This window comes from Halichoerus grypus, chromosome 6 (genome assembly GCF_964656455.1).
Source record: "Halichoerus grypus chromosome 6, mHalGry1.hap1.1, whole genome shotgun sequence".
Taxonomy (NCBI): domain Eukaryota; kingdom Metazoa; phylum Chordata; class Mammalia; order Carnivora; family Phocidae; genus Halichoerus; species Halichoerus grypus.
The window spans coordinates 23776251-23802707 of NC_135717.1; the positions used below are offsets into that span (position 1 = coordinate 23776251).

At 37.8% G+C, this 26457-nt stretch overlaps 3 protein-coding genes across 16 annotated transcripts in view; 1 reads left to right on the forward strand and 2 right to left on the reverse strand.

The window, feature by feature from the left end:
* Positions 1-18301, reverse strand: part of REXO5 (RNA exonuclease 5) — a 71056-nt gene extending 52755 nt beyond the window's left edge. For 7 of the 8 annotated variants that reach the window (XM_078074714.1, XM_078074716.1, XM_036087399.2 and 4 more), the window contains exons 1-10: positions 18283-18301; positions 17694-17835; positions 13065-13177; positions 11242-11368; positions 10041-10137; positions 6341-6484; positions 3356-3444; positions 2277-2392; positions 595-733; positions 356-450 (exon numbers count right to left, since the gene is read on the reverse strand). In XM_078074714.1, coding sequence (XP_077930840.1) covers positions 356-450; positions 595-733; positions 2277-2392; positions 3356-3444; positions 6341-6484; positions 10041-10137; positions 11242-11368; positions 13065-13177; positions 17694-17831 — 1058 coding nt within the window. In that variant the 5' untranslated portion in view covers positions 17832-17835; positions 18283-18301. Of the gene's footprint in view, positions 1-355; positions 451-594; positions 734-2276; positions 2393-3355; positions 3445-6340; positions 6485-10040; positions 10138-11241; positions 11369-13064; positions 13178-17693; positions 17836-18038; positions 18192-18282 lie in introns of those variants that run through there. The other variant, XM_078074715.1, reaches the window with a different exon arrangement.
* On the forward strand, positions 18272-26373 carry ERI2 (ERI1 exoribonuclease family member 2). 5 transcript variants are annotated; one of them, XR_013448831.1, is made up of 10 exons: positions 18272-18365; positions 19645-19712; positions 19799-19882; positions 20732-20859; positions 21560-21716; positions 22664-22764; positions 23028-23109; positions 23684-23772; positions 23976-25556; positions 26148-26373. XR_013448831.1 is itself a non-coding variant. In XM_036087522.2 (9 exons), the coding sequence occupies exons 1-9, from the start codon at positions 18343-18345 to the stop codon at positions 25281-25283; spliced, it is 2040 nt and encodes a 679-aa protein (XP_035943415.1). In that variant the 5' UTR covers positions 18272-18342; the 3' UTR covers positions 25284-26373. The 5 variants fall into 5 exon arrangements, 4 of the variants coding, with proteins under 4 accessions (XP_035943415.1, XP_035943430.1, XP_035943425.1 ...); XM_036087522.2 differs by having other exon boundaries at positions 23976-26373; XM_036087537.2 differs by having other exon boundaries at positions 18324-18365; positions 19804-19882; positions 23976-26373.
* ACSM3 (acyl-CoA synthetase medium chain family member 3) overlaps positions 26064-26457 on the reverse strand; it is a 45301-nt gene continuing 44907 nt past the window's right edge. For all 3 annotated transcript variants that reach the window (XM_078074718.1, XM_078074719.1, XM_078074720.1), the window contains one exon: positions 26064-26457. In XM_078074718.1, coding sequence (XP_077930844.1) covers positions 26375-26457 — 83 coding nt within the window. In that variant the 3' untranslated portion in view covers positions 26064-26374.

The following is a 26457-nucleotide window of genomic DNA, read 5'->3' on the forward strand; positions in this document are numbered from 1 at the left end:
CATACTATAATGAACATCTTCATACACATGTGTTTGTACATAAGAAGATACATTCAGTATAAGAACATTATGTTTTCAAATTCTGGTTAACTTTTCTGACAGTTCTGTCCAGTTCTATCCATCAACCCTCAGATGTGAATGTAAACCCTTTTAGTATTCCCATAATTTCTTCATCTCTGAGTCATACTTCTCTGGAATTAGGATCCCAGGATTCATAAGAAGGGAAAAGAATAATGTTTACAGACTAAGAGGGAGAACAGAGACCCTGAATTTTGCAATATGCATTAAACAAGAAATCATATGTTAACTTATATGCAACTTGTCAGGACAATATTATAATATGCAAACAACCTACCCCAAAATAGCTTTGGCTAAGAACTTTAGCTTAAATCTTCTGCCCTGCTCTCTGACATAAAGCAATGATGTATCAATAACATATGGATGTATCATCTGAGGAGGAAAGAGAATAGAATGAGTAGCATCCTATGCTAAAGGAAAAAACAAGTGGGCTGAGGGAATAAAAGAACCCAAGACTTTAGATTTGAAATAAATGGAAAAGGCATATATACTGGAAAAACTAAGTCAGATACTCACTTTCAGTGCTCTGAGATCCAAGTCTAAGGAATGGCCCACTAACACAGCATCAGGAGGAAGCAGTGCTTTTAAATGTCTCTGTACATCTTTGAGTTTGGTTGTCACTGGGTTAAGAATCTTCTTTGTGATTCCTGAAAAGCTTTCAATAAAAAGAGAGAAATGGACAGGTCAGGATATTAATAGGTTTTCCTCCCTGAAAAGTCATTTCAAAAGAATATTTTTAAAAATTAGTATATGCTCAGTTTAAAAAGGTTGAAAATACAGATAAGAGGAAATTTAACCCAAAATCCCATGACCCAGGGATGATCACTTTTTACATTTTAGTAAATATCCTTTCATATTTTTTGATACATATATTCACGTGTATATATATATATATATATATATATATTTTTTTTTTTTAAAGATTTATTTATTTGAGAGAGAGAAGCAGAGAGAAAGAGAGGGAATCCTCAAGCAGACTCCCCACTGAATGCAAAGCCCCTGATGCAAGGCTCAATCCCAGGACCCAGAGATCATGACCTAAGCCAAAATCAAGAGTTGGATGCTTAACCAAATGAGCCACTCAGGCGCCCCCATGTATAGATTTTATTATTTTTATTTATTTATTTATTTTAAAGATTTTATTTATTTATTTGACAGAGAGAGACACAGCGAGAGAGGGAACACAGGAGGGGGAGTGGGGAGAGGGAGAAGCAGGCCTCCCACCGAGCAGGAAGCCTGACGCAGGGCTCGATCCCAGAACTCTGGGATCATGACCTGAGCCAAAGGCAGATGCTTAATGACTGAGCCACCCAGGTGCCCCTCCATATATTTTATTTTTATAAAAATGCAATCATAATGCATGTTACTTTATAACATGATTTTATCATTTGCCATATATCATTAACAAGTTTTCACATCAATAAATCTATTTCAACACATCCTTTTAAATGGTTAGAGTATTCCATTATATGGATTTCACATATTTTAATCAATCCCCTACTACTTTCAGATGTTTATATTCCCATTTTTGAAATATTGTGACAAACAAGCTTGTACATACATCTTTGCCACAAATGACTGTTCCCTAAGAATACTGTCTAATTATGTCTGCTAATAAGACAATCTTTATTACTATCATGGCCTCTCTGTGCCTAAGGTAAGCAGAATCTATAGATGCAACTTCAAGAATAATGTTTTACTAGCTTTTCTTTGCCTAATCACTATAATATGTACATTCTGAAATTACAATTAAAAAGAAAGACTAAAATTTTTGAGCTTCAAATTTCTGTTATGGAAAAACTTTGTTTTGATTTTTGAGGTCAAGGCAGCTTAAGCTCTAAATCATTTGACTGCCAAATGGTGATTTGCAGATTTTTCAAATGAAGTCTTATCAGAGAGCAAAACTCCAGCTGTTTGGCAGTTGCTACATAATGATTACAACTGGGAGACTTTAGACAAGGAAGATCTGCTTACTCAAGGTCACAGGAAGACTAGAGAGCAACAGGGTTAAAGAGCTTTATACAGTGACATTGTGCAATTTCAGTTTTAAAATTTACAGTTGTGCTACCCCAGCCTTGTCTTTGATAACATAAAAGTAGATAATACCTAAACAAACAGAAACTACAAAATATTCCTGTTGTCATATTCCACTCTAGTCTGCCAGTACTAGGGATGACAGAAGGCAAGGTGAAAAATACCTGGTAAGGTAGTCCATAATCTTGTTGTCAGGTTTAACGAGTTCATCCATAACACAGCAGCCTCCTTCAGCAACCAGTGAGATGCGTGTTAGCTCTCTCCCCTCGGATGTGAGGCACTGAAAAACCAGGCCATAGTCAGACTGCTGAACTGTGGAGGCTCTCGCTTCCTCTCATTATTAACACTATCTCAATTGCCATCAACTGTAATCTACTGGGGTCCCAGTGACAATGGCACAACCTTTGCTAACTAGAGAACCCAGTATGAATAAAATTAAAGCCAGGCAGACTGCTGAACATTTCATCTAATTGCTCTGAAAAGGATGTGCTCAAGGAAGACGGATGGAAATAACATCATTCATCATTTTACCATTTATTGTGTATGACATCCCAGTATTAGCCGAGTACCACTAGAAAGTAATTTTTTATTAATATGCTCTATTATCATCTAATGCAATACTAAACATGATGAGGTACCTCTATTATTATCCCCACTTCAGAGGGAGAAGCTGAGAATGAGAGGTTACAGAATTTGTCCAAAGTGACAACGCCATTAATAGGCAAGGCCAGGATACACACTCTGATATGAGATTTGAAAACTTTAGCTCTTAGCCATTCTGTTAAGAAATGAGAGACTGGTACCTGAGTATTGATAGGGGATGCCCTGTCTTTGAAAGGAGACTTACTAATTAGACAAAGTAAAACACAAAGGGAGCTTGAGGGAAATCCTACTTCTGATCTTAAATGTGTAAAACTAAGCCAAACCAATGGCAATTGAGTCAAAGTCTTTAGGGGAACAATAAAACCCTGTTCAAAAGACAGAAGGAGTAAACTTATAGTAAATGACAAAGATTTGGTTAAACATAACAACTAGTTAAAAAACTTATGTGATATTTATTCTTCATCCTGGAGCATATATCCAAGTTTTCTAAAATGTGAGTAAAAGGGTCTACTTTCAGTTATTTAAACCAAAATATTGGAACTAAATGCACTGGTTCACTGGTGCATTAGACTCAAGAAATCATCTTCTACTAGACTCTAGTTTGTAACCCTCCAGGTGAAACATTAAAAGTAGTACTTACCATTTCACAGTCAAGTCCAAAGAGAGGACTGTTGTCTGTTATAGAACCATTACATTTGGTAGGTACAAAGTTTTCAGAGTCAGGAAAACCTAGGAGGAAAAGAAATAAAATATCTGCCTTTAAAACTAGAGATGATAAACATCACTCTTAGATTCATTCACTGAGGGAAAACTGAAATACTGTATTTGCTGGACACCTTCTCTGTTAGACACTTGAAATATAAAAATTATATGAGAGACAATGTCGGTCCTCAAGTTTTTCTCCATCTGCTCATTTTTATAATCTGGGAGAATACTACAGGCTGCTCTTATAGGGGATAGTAGAGCCTGGACTTCTTGGCAGTTACCAAGTAACAATTTTTCCTCCATATAAGAAAAGATATTATAACTAAATTGTAGCTGGGGCTTCTGGGTGGCTCAGTCAGTTAAGCATGCAACTCGATTTTGGCTCAGGTCATGATCTCAGGGTTGTGAGACTGAGCCCCACATTGGGCTCCATGCTGGATATGGAGCCTGCTTAAGATTCTCTCTCTCCTCTCCCGGGATTCCCTTGTGTGCTTGCACGCTCTTTCTTTCTCTCAAAAAAAAACCCAAACCAAAACAAAAAACACCTAAATTTTGGCTAAATCCCAAGTCACTGGACCTTTTCACGTAGGGACTAAAGGAGGATAATAAAGTATGCAAAAACTGCATGTAGCATCTTTCTTTCCTAAAGAAAAAGTAGGAATGAAATTCCATCACAATAGAGATCTAAAAGGATTTCACTGTAGGCAGAAAGTAACATTCACCACGTGCACCTCTGCACCCAAGTCTACCCTTGAGACTTCCCTGAGATCTCTGTTCAGAAAGATGCCTGCATTTTTCTGGAATCATAGCCTGAAAATTCCCTACAGGAACCCACCTATAGGCTTAAGGTACCCCCTCCATTGTGTACCCTTACTTAGTCAATAACCAGGCATATTCCGCTCAGGGGTCCCAAAGTGTTTGAATCATTGAAAATTCTTACCTTCAGAGGCTTAAACAGTATAAATACCTAGATCTTGTATGACAAGAAACAAAGTAGAGTTTGAGGAACTTTGACCAGTTTCTGTGTCATAGTACCTCAAAATTGCCAACTAATTACAATTAAAAGAATCAAAATATGGTCTAGGCCAGAAAAGAGAGGCAAACCCAAATCTGGGAGACTTTATACTTGCTGCCCTTATCTATATGATTAGTAGCAATAATAACAAAAAATAACTTTTCAAAAGCATTATGTGCCACCCAACATGCTAAGCACTTTTGTATACCTTAACTCATTTAATCCCCATGGCAATCCATGATATATGAGCCATTAACTCCATTTTACAGATAGCATATGAAAAGATGTTCAACATCATCAGCCATCAGAGAAATAGAAATCGAAATCATGAGATACTGCTTCACACCACTATAATGGATATAATCAAAAAGACAGAATAACAAGTTGTTGGTAAGAATGTGCAGAAACTGAAATCCTTATACATCACTGGAGGGAATGTAAAATGGTACAGCTGCTCTGGAAAAAGTTCTTCAAAAGGTTTAACAATTACCATATGTAACCCAGCAATTCTACTCCTAGGTATATACTTCCCCAAAATGAAAACATTATGTCCACACAAAAATTTGTACCTGAATGTTCATAGCAGTATTATTCATAATAGCCAAAATGTGTAAACAACCCAAATGTCCTTCAACTAATGAAAGCAGAAAATGTTGTATATCTATATAAAAAATATCATTTGAATGAAAATAAATGAAGGTGACAGACGGCAGCTACACTTAATAAGCACAGCATAATCACAGAGCTGTCAGATCACTATGCTGTACACCTGAAACTAATGAAATATTGTGTGTTAACTACTATACTTCATTAAAAAAAATAGTTGCTTATTAAATCTTAAAAAAATAGTAAGTAGGATTAACTGAAAGATACAAGTTTTCATATATGGATGGTGCCACACATATTATTTTCAAACTAAATTTGTATATCTATACCCAACGTGGGGCTCAAACTCAGAAACCTGAGATCACGAGTCTCATGCTTGTCTGACTGAGCCAGCCAGACTCCCCCACAACTAAATTATATTTAATCTTACTAATATTAAATTTAAAATAAAAGGAAAAGAAATTTAAAAAAAGAATGAAGTACTGATACATGCTACAACATGGATGAACCTTGAAAACTTTGTTAAGTGAAAAAAGCCAGTTACAAAAGACCAGATATTGTTTGATTCCATTTATATGAAATATCTATAATAGGTAAATCCACAGACAGAAACTAGTGATTGCCTAGGGGGTAAGGGTGTTGTGTGAAAAATAATAGTACAGCGTTTCTTTTGTGGTGTGAAAGTAGCCTAAAATTGATTATGGTGACGGTTGTAAAACTCTGTAAATACACTAAGAACTACTGAATTGTATTTTGTTAAATGGGTGAATTATATGGTATATTAATTATATATCTCAATAGAGTGGTTTTTTTAAAAAGAAATTTAACATTACTGCTATGATTAAAAGGTAATAAAGAAAATAAAATAAAATTAAAGCATTTTTGTTAAATTCTTGCTACATAACTGACCAAGACTCTGAGCCCAGACTTGTTCTATTCATTGAAGAAAATGAAGATGGGGTATGGTGGGGTAAGAGGAAGACTGGAAGTACTAGAGAAGTGTTAAAGACATATTAACTTCCTTTTAATATAGTAAGAAGGAATGAAAGAAAACTGAAAAAGGAATAACTTTTCTCACAGAATATTTCAATGATATTTAAGGCATGTTTATGTACTATCCGAAATCATCACTTTACCAATCATAGTACACATCTACACTTACAGTGTTTCCTTATTAATATAAGATGGACTAAGTCATTTGGAAAGCAGCCAAAACAATGAATTTCAACAGTAATAGTTTAAAATAAACTGTTAAATATTCTTACATTGTTACCAACATCAGATTAAATATAAACCTACCTTGTAACGGAAAGTGAAATGTTTTCATTTCCTCCTTTGTGAGAAGGCATCTGGTTAAGCCCACTTTCTTAGAGCCATACTTTTGAATAATAGGGTCATTCTGCAGGTTGATGCTGACTTTTGAAGTGGCAGAAGGTAAAGACCCTGAAACAAAAAGAACAATTAAACTTACGTCAGAATGTGTGTTCAAGAAGGGACACCTGGGTGGCTCAGTCGGTTAAGTGTCCGACTTGATTTCAGCTCAGGTCTTTATCTCAGAGTGGTGGGATCAAGCCCCACATTAGGTTCTGCGCTCAGCACGGAGCCTATTTATCCCTCTCCCTCTGCTCCTCCACACTCCCCTGCCCACCATCCAGCTTGAGCTCTCTCTTAAAATAAATAAAATCTTAAAAAAAAAAAAAAAAAGAAGAACGTGTGTTTAAGAAACCTCAAAGGACATATTTCTAAACCAGTGTCAGGTAAGCACAGTGAAGATCAAAAGACATATAAGACCCAGCCCCAACTTTAAGGAGCCTGTACTGTAATATAGTTATAGGAACATAAAGAGAGTATAAGTCTCAAATGGGCTGTAATAATAAAAGCCATAAAAGGGAAAGGAAGAAAAATACACTGGCTGGGGTGGTGAGATATGGTTCAACAGAGGAAAAGATTAGCTGAATCTTGAAGAAAAAGCAGAATTTAGAGAGTTGGTGTCTTAGACCTGCCCATCACAGTGCCTGCCACTCCTAACAGCCCATTCTAGTTAAATCTATTCCACCCCTAGCCACTTGCTCAAGCATCAGCCTATTCTTTAAGTAGGAATGGTCACCGATTGGATTGAGAGTGGGAACCTGGCTTAAGAGAGACCCATCTACGGGTGCGTGGGTGGCTGTCGGTTGAGCGTCTCTTATTTTGCCTCAGGTCATGATCTCAGGGTCCTGGAATCGAGCCCTGTGTTGGGCTCTGTGCTCAGCATGGAGTCCGCTTGTCCCTCAACCTCTGCTCCTCCCCCACTCATGCTCTCTTTCTTTCTCTCTAAAATAAATAAATAAAATCTTTGAGGAAAAAAGAGACCCATCTATAAGTAGACCATTAAGTTGATATTCCTAGCCAAGACATGCTCAAAAGGGACAATGGTAATTAGCTAAGCTGATCAGATTGCTTGCTTCCAAAATCAAACTAGGAAATATAGAGAATTGCCCATGAAAGGGCACTTAGACTCCTGATAGCTTTCTAGTCTACATGCATCCTTTTAATAATATCCCTCTCACTTAAGATGGCCTGAATGAGTATCTGGTCCTTGCAACTAAAGAAGTCAAAATACTGTAAATAGAAAAGAGGGGATTCCAGGTAAGACAGAAATGTACAAAGCAAATTTGGTTATGGTAGTGACTAGACCAACTGAGAATTAAAAAAAAAAAAGTCTGTGTAGGAGAGCAGTATGGGAAACAAGGTTGAGGAGTATAAAAATGAACTGTAGGCCACTGGAAATGCCAGACTCAAGAGTTTGGACTTTAGTCCATTATTCAATAAATAATGGAGAGCAAGAGAAAGTTCCTAAGATGGGAAATGGCATAACAGTATTTAAGAAAGATCAACCTCAAAGATAATGTGGAAAATGGAGAGAGAGAAATGAGAAAAAGTTTTGTAGAAATTCTGGACAAAAAAAAAAAAAAAAAACCAACAAAGAAAAAAAAAAGATTAGTCTGAATCAAGATGGTGGAAAGGATGGAGGAAAAGGGATATATGAAAGAAACAGTACACAAGAAAAACCGATAGAACACAGTGATAAAATAATTCAGTCAACAAATACTTACTAAGTACTTATTATAAGCCTGGCATTGTTCTAGCCACTAGAGATTCCTCAATGAACAAAGTCAACAAAATTCTCCATGGAACTGAAATTCTAGTTGGGAAGATGGACAATGAATAAATATATAATATGTCAGGTAAGGAATAAGGACCACAGAGAAAAGTAAAGGAGGGAAAAGAGGAGAGGGTGTACTGGGGCAGGAAAAGAGTTACTGTCCTAAATTTTATAATCAGGGAAGATCTCTCTGGTAAAGTGACATATGAATAGATATTCATAGGAGCAAAGGGAATGAGCTATGCAGACTGGGTACAGGGAGCCAAAAGAAAAGTAATTCTAAAATTCAAGACTGTTGTCTTAGAGAAAATTGATACCAAGAGAAAAGGCAATTTGAAGATGGGAGCCTGTTATGTTATTTAAGGATAAGAAATATGCTTTTAGCTATGTTATGATTGAGAGAACAGGGGAATATCTAAGTGACAACATTCAGCAGGCAGTTGAAAATGCAAGCCTGGAATCTGGGACATCAGACCTAGAGATAAAGATATAGGCGTTAACCAAAGAAGAGCGACAGGTCAACTTGGGGAGATATATAAATATTTTGGGTTTTTTTTTTTATTTTTTTATTGTTATGTTAATCACCATACATTACATCATTAGTTTTAGATTTAGTATGAGATATATAAATATTTTGAAGGAAAGACTGAATTGAGGGAAGATCAGTGTTACAGACTATGCTTTGGGACTCTGATATTTACGATGGGAAACAAAGTGAAATCCTTAAGAGGATAGAGAACTAGCCATAATCCTCTGACTCCTCAAAGTCTACAGAATAAAATCCAAAGTCCTTAGCATGACATTTACAGCCTGCAGGACAGAGCTTTAATCTACCTCAGCCTCATCTCTCACCACTACCATCCTCCCCCAACTATCTTATTCTAACCCATCCTCCCCCAATTATCCCCAACAATCTATATTCTTTAGCCACATCAAATTTCTTTTTTCTGATTTCTTTTGCAATGCTATGTCTTTACATGAGCTTTGAATCTAGTAATGACTACTCTGTTATTTACTCAAAAATGTTTAAAATACAGTGGAGGTCAAATAAAACACAGAGGCAGGTCAGATACAGGCACCTATTAGAAGGAGAGGGGAACAGTGGAAAGGAAGGAAGTCAGGGGTCTTTAAGACAGGATAATAAGAAGCACAGTCCTAGAGGAGATAGGAAGGAATCACTGGCTACTCCTCACCACTTTTTCACGTCTCCTCAGTGTAACTATTATTTCTGAACACACACAAAAAAGCATCACTGAACAATACTTACCTTACTATGTCCAATGAACTCTATCGAGCAAGTTCTTTTCTATTCCATCACTTACCTGCTTCCCCCTATAAAAACAGAAGGTTAACTAGAACTTACTCATGGACACAACCCATCGTTTGAAAAACTGCCATCATGGATATTTCTCTTTTAGATGGCCAGCATCTTAACCTCCTGCCTATTCCCCACTGTGGGTAGTATTAAGGGTGTCCTTTCCATTAGTCAAAGGCAAGATCTTCCTTCACATCTGTACACTCGTGGGTACAAAGACCCACTGACAGTTTAAAAATTATTCACAGTTATTTATAAGAGTCCAATGTTAAGTGATATGCAGGGATAGCCTATGCTATCTCACCTAACCAGATGGTTTCTGGGGCATGAATACGGGCTATGGTTCCTGCTCTCTATTCTCCCGAGGTACTTATCCATTTCTTCTTTAAAAAAAAAAAACAACCTGCTTTTCTGTTTAAGGTAGTTAGAATTGACCTTAGTTGTTTGCAAGAATAAACTTGACTGATAAACCCACCTATAAGCATATCCATAATGTCTTTTAGAATGAGCAAATCATCAAACCAGAGTCGCAGCCATACCTTCCACCATCTTGGATAGATCCCCCGTTACTTGTTTCTTTTGCAGTCCAATGATATCAGCTAGGAAATTAGATGATGGTGGTGGCAAGCGGAATTTCTGAAAATACATACCAAGTTTTTATAAAAATGCTTGAAAGCAGTTAAAATATTGTCAAAGACTTTCACTTTTATTGTCAGCTCAGTGCTATGAAAGGTCTGGACCTTAACTGTTTGTATTGCAAAATGAGGACTGTTTCCTTAATGTGTAAAAGTGACTAGGTAATAATAATAATAATAAAAGTGACTAAGTAAGTGAAGCCACCTTTATCCCAGCTCAGATATTTTATTTGGTTCTGATTACACACTGGAAACAAAGACAAACATTACAGAAATGTATAACTCAGAAAAGGAAAGTCCCTTATATTTTCCAAGCACTTCTGTATCTATTATACTTTAGTGGACAGCCTGCCAAGTAGTTAGGACAGATGACACAGCAAAGCTGAAAGGTTGAAAGCTCCAGCCTTAGGCTCACTTTTGCTGAAATTCCAGCTCCAACACTTACTAGCTATAACTTGGACAAGTTACTTACAGTTTCCTCACATACAGAAGATATTTATATCTCTCACAGAACTACTGTGAAAATTAAAGATGATGCATGCAGAATGATTGATATAGGTCCTAGCATATATGTAGCCTTTGATAAATGAAAGCAAAAAAGAAAACGGAGACCCAAGGAGATTAGGACTCACCAACTCAAATCCCTCAGCAGTAAATGGATGAAACAGTCCAATAAAGACTGGAGGTGGCTATGGGAAGGAAAATAGAGAGCACATGCCTCTTCTAAAGATGAAAGCCGCTATTCAGCTCCAGATACTGTTCTAAGGATGTCTAATCTTGTGATGTTGTCAAGAGGCCAAAAAACACAGACTTACGTAAAGTGTATAATTTCTGAAAACATCATAACCCGAATAAAACAGGATATATCAGCCTGGGGACTATGTATAGATTGTAATCTGGTAATAAATATTTTGCCTAAATTATCAAAGAAAATCAGAGGCAAACCTAATCTCAACAAGAGATCTCTGAATCTTAATCTTTCTTGCTTTCTACAACCTCTACTGCTTGTTCAATCAGGTTGCCAAAGAGCATAGTTTGAGACATGCACTAGTCTTTGGATGAGAGGACTCAACTCAGGTCCTGCTACAAAGTTTTCTTAACTTACGTGTCTGAATGACTTTCGGAGAAATCCAAATTCCAAATAGAACCTGTAAAAGTGTAGCTGGCTCATTCCCTGCAGTACAAAAACCACCACGTTGTTCAGGTGGTTTTGGTGAAAAAGTTGGCACCAGCTGTTGAAAAATCAAACCAACACAGCTAAAAGTGATACCATCAAGTCAGTTATAGACATACAAAAGGGAAGGGTGCAAAAAAAGCAGTGAGCAAAAGTTAATGGAGTTCACCATTACTCAATGACTGCCTGGCAAAGAACAGCTATTACCGTACAGAATTCAAATAGAGATCTCTTGAGATAATAGTTTATTGCATTCAAATCAAGTAGGATACCAAGGGAAACACAATGCATTCAAATCCAAAATCCTATTACGATTTGTTTTAAATTGGAAATAAACTCATTTTACAAAGGCATATCCTCAAGATCCCAAGCTGCTGAGTCCTTCCTAAGCTAGTAATCACATGACTGGCTTTAAGAAAGCCAGTTTTAGATAAATTGACAGACTACTGGCAATATTTGTTAATACAGAAGATGGCTTTTGAGTTATCTAGCAAATCTCCCTTAGATAAATACGTCTGAGAAATTAAAAAGTTTTGAAAAATTATTTATTGGTACATACACAAAAGCAATTTTCATTAGACATTTAACAATGGCATTGAAGAGATCAGAACAGTATAATTCTTTTTGTCCCTTAATGTAAAAGGAACAGAAAAGATTAACTGGGATTCTTAACACATGATCATGTTATTTTCAATTGGGTCTCCACTAGGGGTTACAAACCAAAATACCTTTAAGTGGTGTTGGGAAAGGTCAGTGAAAAGACATGACTGCCAGCTAACATGTCACCTGGACCCTGGCACCTGAAGGCTCCTCACCCCCTTCTCCTCTGCCCTTTGAATGTGGGTTCTGCTTGTCTTTCCTGATCCTAGAGGCTGCTCCAAGGACATAGCCTTGAGACAGTGATGTGGTGTTGAAAACACCTGCATGGTTCATATGACTGAACCCAGTTAAGCCCTCTATATAAACTTTTTTAAGATTTGGCAGGCATGTGTAGGGATCCATTTGTCTTCCTCCTGCCCAAGACAAGCCTTGTATGTAAGTTCCCTTCGCTTATTATTAAAATTGCCACTTACCAGCCTGGAACAGCCTGCCTCTTTCTTCAGTCTCTCCCTGCCCTCCAAGTAAGTGGGGCAGGTTTCAGTTTACACCCAGGAAGCTCCCAAGAGGGTTGCAAACCAAAAAGTAGCCAGACAGATAATGTAAATAAGGGAAGCAGGCCTTATTTACCAGTAGGTGGTACACTAAAGTGTACATGCCCCATCTATAAGGGGAAGGCCACTGTTCAGCTTTGACAAATTGTTGCCATTTGGGAATACAGGGATAAAACTGCCACATCTTAGAAATTTTTGAAGAAATAAAGTATCTGGATTTTTTTTTTTTTTTAAAGTATCTGGATTTTAATAAAGGAATTCCCAAATTAAATGTTGGCAACTCCTATAAAGAAAAAATGTAGGTGGTGCCTGGGTGGCTCAGTTGGTTAGGCGTCTGACTCTTGATTTTGGCTCAGGTCATGATCTCGGGGTCATAAGATTGAGCCCTGCATTGGGCTCCACACTGGGCTTGGAGTCTGTTTGGGATTCTCTCTCTCTCCCTCCCCCTCTGCCCCTCCCCCACCATTAAAAGAAAAAAAGAAAAAGAAAAAATTTAGGACATTCTGTATAGCAAACAAATAATATTAATTAAGGAATACATGGCCCTGTAGACACTAATTTGAAACCTCGGGTTTATACCCACCATTTAAGTACATCTCATACCTGGGTTTAGGAACACTGGATTTGCCCAGAACTGCATACTTCAGCAATTCACATAACTGATCGTGGGTCACTTCACAGTTTTCAGCAAATAAAATGGTAGATAAGCGGGCTTTCTGCAAAGATAAATCAGGGCATTAAAAATTAAAACTACCGGGACGCCAGGGTGGCTCAGTCGGTTAAGCGTCCGACTCTTGATTTTGACTCAGGTTATGATCTTAGGGTCTTGGGATTGAGTCCCCGCATCGGGATCCCCACTCAGCAAGGAGTCTGCTCCTCCCCTCTTCCTCTATCCCTCCCCTGCATGCTCTCTCTCTAAAATAAATAAATAAATCTTAAAAAAAAATTAGGACTAGGGGTGCCTGGTGGCTCAGTTGGTTAAGCATCCGCCTTCGGTTCAGGTCATGATCTCTGGGTCTTGGGATCAAGCCCCACGTCAGGCTTCCTGCTCAGCAGAGAGTCTGCTTCTCTCTCTCACTCTGCCCCTCCCATCGCTCCTTCTCTCTCTCTCAAATAGGTAAAAATCTTTAAAAAAATTAGGACTATTGAGAACAGGAACAAAGCAAAGCAAATTATATGCAAATATAAGGAGGGATCTAATTAATTGGAAATGAAGATCTAAAACAACAACCTGTGATATGACATTATTAATACAATATTTAATAAACATTGATACAGAACCTTACTACAGATACTTGGTTACTTGCTAGGGATAGTAAAATGAATAAAACATGATTCATGCTCTCAAGTTCATTCTACTAAGGGAAAAAAAAAATGCAGAAATAGCTAATTCCAATACAATGTGGGTAAGTGCTATTATAAAGGTGTAGGAGCAAAGAGGCTAACTGCCTTGGGGGTTAGAGAGTTTGGGGGATAACTTCACTGATACTGAAAATACTGGAACTGTCTTGAAAATAATTTGTCAGTCAGATGGGCGGGAACGTTGTGTCTAAACATGTAATTTTGTTTGGCTAGAACCAAAATGGCATGTTGCAGAGCAGTGGAGATCTGAGAACAGAGAAAAGAGGGAGTCAGGTCATAGGTCAATGTAGTCTAAGCTAAGGAGTCTGACATTATTCTGGGGAAACAGGGAGTTCACTAAAGCTTCTCCCTCCTAAAAAAGCCCTAATTCTTCATCTCTATACTATGCTCCCCCTAAAGGATTAGAGAGTATGTTCTGTTTGGTAACCAACTCTGCAACCCTCCCTCTCCCCAAAAATCAGTAAATACCTTTCTGTATCAGTTAAATGTATCAAATACCAATTTTAGTAGTCCATTCTCTAAATTTATCTGAACACTTACAACATATATGAAAAAATTCCCTATTGATGACACTTTTTTTATATTATAAATAGTATCATGAGCATCCTTTTTTTTTTTTAATTTTTTTTATTGTTATGAGCATCCTTTCAAACATCCCCGTGTACCTGGATAAATTCTCCGGATAAGTTCCTGGTCAAAATAAGCACCTAGAGTTGACCCTTGAACAACACAGGTTTAAACTGTGCAGATCCACTTATATGTGGTTCATTTCTGGTAAATATAGTTTAGTACCATAAATGTATTCTCTTCTTTATGCTTTTCTTAGTAACATCTTCTCTGGCTTACTTTATTGTAAGAATACAGTGTATAATCCATGTAATTTACAAAGCATGTGTTAACCAACTGTTTATGTTATCAGTAAGGTTTCTGGTCAACTGGCTACCAATGTTATTGGTAAGGTTTCTGGCTTTAAGTAGTTAAGTTTTGGGGGAGTCAAAAGTTATACAAGGATTTTGGACTGTACAGGGCAGGGAGGGTAAATGGTGGTTTGGCACCCCAATCCCCCATGTTGTTCAAGGGTCAACTATTTAATTCTGACAAGTACTATTAACTCCTGAAAGAATATACCAGTTTATATTTACCAATCAAAATTATAAGATTGATAAGGTGAGACTGAGTGAGGTAGGTAGGGTCTATGTGGCAGTGAGTAAACATGGTTGCCAAGTGGAGGTCAAAGCCTAAGTGGGGGGGCGGGGAGGGCATGCTATAGGGGAGAGAGCTAAGACTAAGGGTAGGAACATACCCTTAGGGAGGGCACACGTGCAGAAGGATGGCTCACTGTGAGGTGTCAAAGCCTGAGCGGTATGAAGGCATCCATGTAGTGGGAAGTGGAGAGCAGTGAGGGCTGGTGTCAGATGTCAGAAAGTATTTAAGGCAAGGAGGGCATCAATATTGAGGGACAAAAGTGGCCTGTCACAAGATTCAGAGCCTGAACAGGGTAAGGGTGTTCATGTATGAAGGATAAGGATAGTAGCCTATCACAGTAGTGACAGGGACATTCACATAGGAGAGTGGCCTGGTACATGGTGCAGGGTGACAGAGCCCAAGCAAGGTGAAGAGGGTGTGGGAGTGTGGGGCGGTGGCAGCATGGGGAACTGGTCAAATATACTGAAAATAATGACAAATCAGGTTTCTCACTGAATAGAGAAGGAAATTATAAACATGGAGAGAGAAAGCAAGAATGAACCTTGTGGAAATAGATTGCAAGTAGAGATTTTAGTATGTATGGATAGAAAAATATTTAAAGGTAAACATGTATATGTGTGTATACGGGTATATGGATGTATAAATACATATTTCCTAGCTCTCTTTTGGGAGTATTGACATCCTGATAGCACTGAGCACATCTAACACCCAGAACCTTGAGTTTCTAAATGTCATTTAGAACCAAGCATCCCAGAAAAAAATTACTGATTCCAGGGCTGGGGCAGGAAAAGCACAGATGAGCCTGAAACAACTTTTTGTGCCAAAAAAATAAGGAAATGCTCAAAGAATTATGAGGTCCAAAGAACACAGAAGCTAGCTTAACGCTCAAATATGGGATATTTTGAGCATCAAAATATAGTAATGGATTATAACCCATTGAATGAAATAGGCAATGAGTTCATACTAATAAAAAAATGAATTACAAGTTTAACAAGGAAGCATCTCTCCACAAAATTAGAGAAAAACAAGAATGGAACAAATCAAAATCATGTACAACCTAATAAAATACAAGAGAAAAGAGTTCACTTCTGTGATATTCCTGCCAAACATGTATAACCCAAAACTAATCGATGAGGAAACACACAAATCTAACATGAGAGACATTCTACAAAATAACTGGTTCAGGATTCTTCAAGAGTAGTAAGGCCACAGATGTCAAGGAAAAGTCTAAAGAATTGTATAGATTGAAAGAGACATGACAACTAAATGTAACACATGGTTCTAGACTGGATCTTATTGCTAAAAAGGATATTACTGGAACAACTGAGGAACTTGAATGGGGTCTGAAGATAAGATGGTAGCAATATATCCATGTTATTTTTAATTTTGATGGTTGCACTGTGGTTATGTAGGACTGTTTACAGGAAATACTAAAATATGGGTGGATGGTCATGGAGCATTGTTAGCAATCACTTTCAAATGCTGACTGGGGTCGTTTTTGGTACTGTTCTTGCAACTTTTCTGTAAGTTTGAGATTGTTTCAAAATAAAAGAGTGATGAGATTGTCTACTTCCTTATACTTTTCACCATATTAACCTTTAAAAAGTTGTTTTGCCAATTTGATAGGCAAAAAAAAGAATCCCTTTTAAATAAAAAATGTTTTCATAGCACTATTTCCCATTTTACATCCTACAGGTATCCCCTGCTTTCTGAAAGCTTGTGTTCTGCCACTTCCCTTTTACAACAGACCTATTAGCACTGTACCTGTTTACACTTTTTACCTTCAGCATTTGTTTCACAACACGCCAGTTATAAAGGCAGCACACCCCAAGCAGAGTGGCACAGCGGAGCTCCTTCCCCAAGAACTACACTTAGCATGAAGCCCTCATAGCTTTGAATTGTCTGTGAGCATCTGCGCTTTATCTTGATTTTGTGCATCAGTTAGCAAGATCTGTCTTGAGATATCAGCAAACCTAACAGAGGTTATTTTGGGAGTCTGGAAACGTTCCAGTTCCCAGCCCCCCCGCATAAATTAATAAATGCTTCTTTGCTTTACAGCATTTCAACTTAGAAAGATTTCACAGGACCGCTCTACTTTCGGATAGTGGGGGAAACCTGGTTATCATTTCTACCTATTGTCTGTCTTCGGTCTCTTTCCACTAGAACGGAGTAGTCACCTCTGTTTATTCACTGATGTTCCCCCAGTGCCTAGGGCAGTGCCCAGCACATGGCAGACAACAGAATCTGATGACTGAAGGGATGGACCACGTATATTTAGTTCTCAATACACAGCAGGGATGCTCATCAGCCTTATTATTCCCCTACTGGCGTGCCATGTAAACTGCACGACGGCAAGGAATTTTGGGTTCGTGCACTGGGATATTCCCGGAACCTAGACAATTCCTGGCACACGGAAGACTCAATAAACTATGTGTTGAGTGAACATTCTTTTTGGGTCCCAGGCACCGCACCAGTTTTTAAAAACCATTATCAGCTTTCCCTTTTTACAGACTGGAAAGCAGGATTCCGAAAGGCCAGTGGGTGGATGAGGCTGACCCGCAGCGTCCAGGGCAGGCAGGGCCCCGAAGGCGGCTGGGGCGAGGGCTTGGCAGCTCCTAACCTCCTCGGGCTCCTAACCGCCCACTCGGGCTCCCCGTTACTCACCTTGGCCTCAGGCTGCCTCTCCTCCAGAGTCCAACGGGCTCTCATCGCCTCAGCCGCCCCGACCAGCATGTTCGGGGCCCGCCTCCTCTTTCTGCCCTTCTTGAGGTGCCTCCCAGTCCTCTCCCTCTCGGGATCCATGAGGCTGTGAAGAAACACCGGCGAGAGCTGAGGAAACGCCGCCTCCTGACGGGGGAGCAGGTGAGGCCTCCACGGCCTACAGGCTCCCTCAGATCCTCTCCTCAATTCAGTGTACGGAGCCCTCCCAACCCTCCCGGAAAAGCGAGGGCGCCAACTATCCTCCCTGTTCCGCAGCGGAGAAAACCGCACCGAGACCAACGGTTTTACCTTCCGCGCCGGAGGCCGAATTCGAAACGGTTGCCCAACGGCGCAAAGGCGCCTCCGCCCGTTGAAAAAGAGAAAGTTGCTGCCAAGCGACTTCCCCGCCAAAAAACACTCCCCGCGCCCCCAAGCCCCGAAAACACCGAAGACGAGCCGGCAGACAGCCCAACCCGCAGCCGCCGCCGCCTCAGTCGCAAGCAGAGCCGCGGCCGCAACTGCCTCCTCAGACGCGCCAGGGCTTTGAACGGACCGGAAGTGGGGGTTTAACAACTTCCGGCAGTTGGGCTGGGAGGAGTAGGGAGTGCCGGGAATGGCGACCAAGAAGCTTGCGCGGTAAGGGAGGGGTTTCTGGCCTCGGGGTGGCTCCTGGTCGGGTGCTGGCGTCTGCAGCAGGTCTGGGCAGTGGGCATCCGCGGTGTCAGCCTTCATTCTCTGCAGCCCCGGCGTCTCCGACCCGCACCGTCTGGCCCGGACTGAAAGGTCTCTGCTTGCATCTCGGTCTCGAGCCTCAGGCCGCCCTCTGCGCGAGGTTGGAAGAACCGGGGTTCGGACTGTGTGGCCTTGAGCCACTGTCAGCCCGTTGTAGGCCTCGGGAAACGAATGGACGTGACAGCGCCTGGTAGGCCGTTCCGAGGTCTCAGGCAGCCCCCACGTCACCCGTCAAGCTGTTCACCCCACCACTTCCTAGTGATCCGTTTAATTCGTAATTTGATTTATTGTGGCCTTCTCCCTGATTCCTGGTCACGCTGTGCACATTTCTGATTTCTAGAAGCACTGTTGTAATGTATTGTAATGTATTAGTAAATAGCATGGGCTTCAGAGTTGGACAATCCTGGGTTCACATACCAAATCTGTGTTCCTTGGCAAATTACTGAATCCGTTTTCTCATCCATAAAATAGAGATAGCAAAAGTGACTACCTCGTACAGTTGTTGAGGATTAAGTGAGATCACCAGAGTTCAGTGCCTGCTGTGTAGTAAGAAATCAAATAAATATTCGCAATTATTCCCAGCTCCCTGCGCTTCCCATCACATGTCTTAAACAAAAAACGACAACAGGAAGTGTCTGCTTAGTTAAACTCGACCTGTTCCTCGAAGTAGTTGTCTTACTTAACACTTCAGTAAGCTCATACCTTTCTGTGAACTCAAGTATTGCCTTTGCGGATCCTTTGTCATATATTACCTTCCACTAGTTTACCATGGATGTCTAGTTTTTTTACCCAGCTGTATTTTGAGCTCCTGGAAGACTGGATCTGCCCTATCTCCTCAGAACCGTCCTGTGCACATAGCAAGGGCTTGAAAAATGCAAAGGCAAAAATAAGCTTTTCAATGCATCTTTACCTCTGCAATCACTCAAGTTCCTCAGTATTTACTGTAAAATAAGGGAAGCAGAAAGAATTAGTCTAAGTTTGCAAATATGACCTTTGAGGCTCATGCAGGTGAAATGACTTAAAAGAGAGGGTGGCCGTCAGTATAAGAACCAGGGTCTTTTGCTCTCAAAGTCTAGTTCAATTTCCTGTCACATTAATAATGAGGGTTATACCATTAGTTTGTTAGCATATTCGAACAGGAGTGTGAGTTTGTTGAACATACTGGGTTGTTTTACTTTTTTAGGCAGCTTGGATTAATTAGAAGAAAGTCAGTTGTACCAGCAAGTGGAAAAATAGGAAGAAGCAAATCCAGTAAGTAGCGTGCTTCATTTCTTTACATTTTGTATCCCTTGCACTTTTAACACTGATAAAGCATAAGGACACCCTTTGTTTTGCAGAGCAGTTGTTTGACTACTTAATTGTCATTGATTTTGAGTCAACATGTTGGAATGATGGGAAACGCCACCAGAGCCAAGAAATAAGTAAGTCTGGACTGCCAGTGGTCAAAGCTAGCCCTAGAGGAGTCCGTTTTCTCATCCATAAAATAGAGATAGCAAAAGTGACTACCTCGTACAGTTGTTGAGGATTAAGTGAGATCACCAGAGTTCAGTGCCTGCTGTGTAGTAAGAAATCAAATAAATATTCGCAATTATTCCCAGCTCCCTGCGCTTCCCATCACATGTCTTAAACAAAAAACGACAACAGGAAGTGTCTGCTTAGTTAAACTCGACCTGTTCCTCGAAGTAGTTGTCTTACTTAACACTTCAGTAAGCTCATACCTTTCTGTGAACTCAAGTATTGCCTTTGCGGATCCTTTGTCATATATTACCTTCCACTAGTTTACCATGGATGTCTAGTTTAATAGATAGAAACTAGTCAACAGTTAAAAGAAAACAAGATGCCCTATGAATTGGTAGTTTACTATAAAACCTGACTTGACAAGAAAAGAACAAACATCTAACATCTAAAAGTATCATCATATAAAATAATTATTTTAGAATTCCATACAAAATCTCAGTTGCATAGGAACTGAAAAAATACCTTTGCAAAAAGGAGTACATTTTAACTTACATATGGTCTTCATATTTAATTGTGGAAATATATTCAAGAGTTTAAATAGATACACTCATAACTTTAATATTCCGACTTATTCTTTGGCACAATTTTATTATAACTGTTATATCACACTGCTTTGGTCATTTTAATATGCTTTTACTGAAATAATGATTGTCTAATAATATATGATGGTTAAATATGTTTAATTTAGAGTGATTACAGCATTAATTTAACAATTATGTATTCAAGCGTCAATTGATGATTCTCTCATGTAGTTGAATTTCCAGCAGTATTGCTGAACACATCAACTGGAGAGATTGAATCTGAGTTCCATGCTTACGTTCAGCCTCAAGAACATCCAATTCTTTCTGAATTTTGCATGGAACTGACAGGCATAAAACAGGTATGCCCTTCTCTTTTCCCTACCTCTCTTCTCACCCTGCCTCCCCCCCAAAAAGAAAGAAGAAAGTATGATGCAAATATTAAAATTCAGAAATCATTTTTTAAACGAAAATAAAAAGTATATACCATTCGGAATTAGATTTATGTACTGTTAGAAATAATGTTCCCTCCAGAACTCTGTTGGAATTTTTAAAAATTAGAATAGTGTTGTAAAAATGAATATCAAACTTACGGAAATTAAGTGACATCAAATTTCTGTCAGTCAGGATTTAATTACTATATTTCTGTGTGATTTTAGGTAGAGCAACCTAATTTTTCTTATCTCGCAGAGTTCTAATCATTATATCATCTCTCTTTCATGTGTTTTAGCATCTTTTTCACTAAAACTCTGGCAGTCAGAACCTCTTTTTTTTTTTTTTTTTTTAAGATTTTATTTATTTGCGTGCGAGAGAGAACGAGTGGGGAGAGGGGCAGAGGGAGAAGCAGACTTCCCGTGGAGCAGGGAGCCTGATGTGAGACTTGATCCCATGATCCTGAGATTATGACCTGTGCCCAAGGCAGACACTTAACCAACTGAGCCACCCAGGCGCCCAGAACCTCTTCTTTTTTACATTCCCCTATAGCGCTTAATTATGTGCTAATGATGTGTTCAATAATTACGGAATTCGATTGTTGAATTTAGATTTTGTGACTTTACTCAGGCTCAAGTTGATGAAGGAGTCCCTCTGAGGATTTGCTTATCTCAGTTCTGTAAATGGATTCAGAAGATTCAACAACAGAAGAAAATTATTTTTGCTGCTGGGATTTCAGATCTGCCTAATTCCGAAGTAAAATTATGTGCATTTGTTACTTGGTCAGGTAAAAAATAAGTTATATCTATCAATCATAAATAAGTAGGATAACCACTATGTAATTCTTTATCTATAGTAAGAATTGTACTTGTTAACCTCTTAGACCTCAAAAAGAAATCTCAGTGCCAAACAGATGTTAATCAAGGAAAGTAAATTTATTCATATTTTTCAAATTTTACCATTCTGGGATACTTTAAAATTTTTTAAGACTTTAAGAATCTTTCTAGATTGTACCTCCCTGTTCTTCTGGCTCCAGGCAAAGATGATTTAGTGAAAACTTTTATGCTACTTTCTATAACCTTGAATAAAAAGAGTCTTCATTCAACTCACATTCTTTGCTTTATACTTTCACACTAGGAAAAAAAGGGGCCCTTAAAAGTCATTGATAGCAATGCTGTGCCATCAATAGTCATATTTTTGGTTTTAGGTTTCTATAAGATGTCTGGTTTCTCAATTACATCAGTATTTTCTAGAATGTTGAAAGCAGATAACCTTCTCCTTGTAGGCCTTGTAACTTGACACCTTACTCTTCTTTCTGAAATACTCAGTGTGTTTAATTGGGAATTTAAGAAATCATTTTGAAACTTAGTTACCAACCTAATTTCTTAATAGTAAATTATGTAAAGTGAATAATTGTTAGATATTAATAGCAATTAAATCCTATTTTGTTTTATATAGTATATTGTTATAGTATATACAGTATAGTTTATATTCTCTAGTACGTATTACACTTTGGTATGTAGTATGTAATGATAGTATACTATATACTATTATATATAAAATATGTATAATATATATATAAATAATGCATATTTATATAAATTCATATACTATATATTATGTCCTTCTAAATCTTATTTTATATAATATTTTAGCCTTTTATTTATAAATGATAGCATGAGTAAAAACTGCTGGCATCATTGAATTTGTTCTATTTTAACATACTTAATGCAGACTGGGACTTGGGGGTTTGCCTGGAGTATGAGTGTAAAAGAAAACAGCTGTTAAAACCCGCATTCTTAAATTCTTGGATTGATCTCAGAGTAACTTACAAGGTAAGGGTCAAAGATGGAGGCATGGTCACTTTCCTTCTATTGAAAAATGATTAAACTTCATCCCATACATGGGTATAGGTTACTATAAATAAAATATTTTTTTTAAACTTTCACATAAATACATTTCTTAAAGTATGTACAAATGACAACAAAATAAGGACATTCCAAATCTAATAGAAATAAAAATTATGAAAAGTAAGTGGTTAATACATAGCCTTTCTAATAGTAACCTTTTTTTGGATATGTTTCTTTTATTTGGTTAGATTTTCTATAGAAGAAAACCAAAAGGACTAAGTGGTGCCCTGCAGGAAGTGGGAATAGAATTCTTAGGACGAGAACATTCTGGTTAGTGTAAATTGAAAATAATTTTATTATGTAAGTCATCTTATTTCTAGAAAGTCTTTCATATGAATCTCATGTTTTTGGTGATGTCATTAATAAGGAATATCCTTTCAGGCTAAAAAAAGTTCCTAATCTATACAATTCAAAGATTTTGGACTTTCAAATTATACTACCATAAAGTAGTGTAAGATAAAGCCATCTAGTGGCTTTCTAGTTGCTAAAAAGAATGAAAATTAGCTAAATCAAATGGAGATTAAACAAATGCCCAGACAACGCAGTGAATTAGTGAAAAAAACTGAACAAGACCATTAGATTACTCACAAAGTATGGTCCCTACAGAATGTTGCTTACATTTTTGTGAACTGTACAAATTTTTATCTCCTCTATAAATGTGGGAGATCTTGTCTTTTGTTGGTAAGGTTGTCACAGCATTTGCTAGTCCAATTTATCATGATTAAAATGAGTAGATGATCATAAAACTAGTAGTGTGTTCCAATATTAATTGTGATTTCTTATTTTTGCTGTATTTCTTTACAATGGTATTACTAAACTCAGTGTTTGATATCTATTTCCTCAGGGTTGGATGATTCTCGGAATACTGCCCTACTTGCTTGGAAAATGATCAGGGATGGTTGCTTAATGAAAATTACAAGGTCCTTGAACAAGGTTAGTGGTGTCTTGCCTCTTTATTCTGTCATCTCAAACTCCAGAAGTAATACATTCATTGAAATACTGATATCATGTGTGGAAATCATTGATAAATCAGTGAATGATGACATTTTTCTTTTTTGTCAAATAATATAACGTGTACTAAAGAGATTACGAATGCATAGTTTCTAAAGCTATTGGATTTGTCTGTGGAATCATAGGTCCCCACTAAGAAGAATTCCAGCGTTTTCGCCAGAAATTTGAATACGAATCAAGTTGAAGAAAGATCCTCCTGCAACAGTAGCATTCAGGGTCTGAGTATATATGATAGGGAGCCTAAAAATATAGTAAATTCTCATGGAAACGTTCACATGAGGTCAGGTGGTGTGAATTCTCCTATAAAGGTACAACGGGATCAGTTCCAGCTGAAGAGCAATATAAAAGCAGGTCTTCATAATGGCAAAAGCTATTTATCTCTTTTTAATACAAAGTCCTCTACTTCTCTGGAGCAGTTGCCATCTGCCAGCTTGAACACACCTATGCAGAACCACATAAGAAACGAACACCTTGCATTTAATACCAAATCTAAGTCTTCAGCAATTGGTTCAGAATTGGTACTTGTATCAACTACCATTTCATCTGTTAATCATGTTTCTGATATGGAAATGAGTTCTGCTCTTGATTGTTTACCTATGTTGGCTGATTGGGAGGATGTAGCTTTACTGCCAGCATCTCAGCCTGAGCAAAGTATAGATTGTATACCTTCCATTAGTGACTCAAACTTAGATACTTCATTTAATTCTATAGAAAGATTAATGGTTTTGAAAGAAGGCACAGAAGAAACTCCTCAAAAATCTGGGACCTCTAAGTCTGTTGTATATAAGAGTCCACATACTACTATTTATCGTGTGAAAGAAGCCAAAGATCCAGATTCAGATGTTTCTGACTTTAAATTACCTGAATGCAAATCAAGTAGCTTCAACAGTGTTAATGCCACTATGTCTCATCCTTCAGTTTTGGGGAAATACCCCCTCATTTTAGGTGGTACTAAAAGGAATCTGTCCAGTCCTCTATCTGTCCCACCAGCAAAAAAACAGACCCTCACTGTTCATGAAGAAAAGCCTACATCATCTGATGGCTCCCCAGTGAGAAGTTTTTCCCAGAAGGTCCTCCCCTCTATCTTAGCTTCTACAGTTAACCAACAAGAGCCTTGGAAGAGTGGGAAAATGACACCTCCTTTATGCAAGTGTGGCCGAAGATCTAAGAGACTTGTTGTTTCTAATAATGGACCAAACCATGGAAAAGTCTTCTATTGTTGCCCAATTGGGAAATACCAAGAAAACAGAAAATGTTGTGGTTATTTCAAATGGGAACAAACACTTAAAAAGGAGAGAGCCAACAGCAGAGTTCTCTCTCATTCCCCAGGGGGACTCACTTTTAGTTCCCCAGAAATAAGCCATATTTGTAACAGAAATGTAAATTTTTCTACTAAAAATTCATTGAGACTCAGACCTTCAATGAGGAATTGATAAACTTTCTCTACATCTAAACTATGTTTTTACTTTAATACGATTTTTTGTGTGATAAAGAGAAAAAAGTGTATAGGGCTACAAGTTATGGGGACTTAGCATATCTGAGTTCTGTAGACTGTATTGGGGCTATTAAACACACACACACACACACACACACTGAAAATAGAGAAAAAGTCAATTTCACAGTCTTCTAATTTCATTCATCGGTTATCTAACATTTGTCTTCTATTCATGTATGAATCCTGATTGTTCCTTGAATTTCCAAACATCGTGAGTATTCTGATAATAGTTGTACACTGTTTTATTTCTATGTCGTATCTTAACACTTGCCAAATTTATCATACTTTTTTGAAGAGCCACAAATTAAATATTTTGTATACTGCATTTGATTAGATACAAGCAACCGTAGTATGATGTTCTTCTTTTAGTTAGACCTTGAAATGAGTTTAAACTATTTTTAAATTACTTGAATAAAAATGTGACTAATAAAAATCCCTAGCCTGTTTTCAGGTAGATATTTAGACTTTAAGAATTATGATATCTTCTAACTGAGATTTTTATTTTTCTAAAAACTTTTATAATAAGTTGTTTAGTTTTATTTCAAAACTTGAAGATTTGTTCTGATTTGTATATCAACATATCAGAAGAATTATTCAACTAGAATTTGAAAACCAACAGGTCAGAAATTTGGTTCAGATACTATATGTTTAAAAATTTCTCAGCACTTGATGGCATTCTTTTTATATTACCAAAATCATAATAACATTGACACTAATGTAGAGGAATTTACTAAATATTTTATTTCAGAATTCAGCCTCTGATGTTATACCCACAAAATATTTTATTTTGCTTTTTTAAAAGATTTTATTTTTTTAAGTAATCTCTGCACCCTATGTGGGGCTCAAACTTAGAACCCTGAGATCAAGAGTTGCATGCTCTACTGACTGAGCTAGCCAGGCGCTCCAACCACAAGATATTTTAAATCAACAATTTGTAAGTATATTATCACATTTTTAATCACCTCTATACTCTTGTGGTTTGGACAGAGTCTTTGTTTTATAGATACTGTGATAAATAATAGAGTGGATTTAAATTGTTTCCCATTCTTTCTTCCTCAGTTCATTTCTTTTTATCTTCCCACTGATAGTCTTTGGCAGCTCTTGAACAAATT

Coding starts and splice junctions, on each gene's coding strand:
- ERI2 (XM_036087522.2), top strand. CDS start 18,343: ATGGCGACCAAGAAGCTTGCGCG. Junction 21,717..22,663: donor TGCATTTGTTACTTGGTCAG/GTAAAAAATAAG, acceptor TACTTAATGCAG/ACTGGGACTTGGGGGTTTGC. Junction 23,110..23,683: donor CTTAGGACGAGAACATTCTG/GTTAGTGTAAAT, acceptor CTATTTCCTCAG/GGTTGGATGATTCTCGGAAT.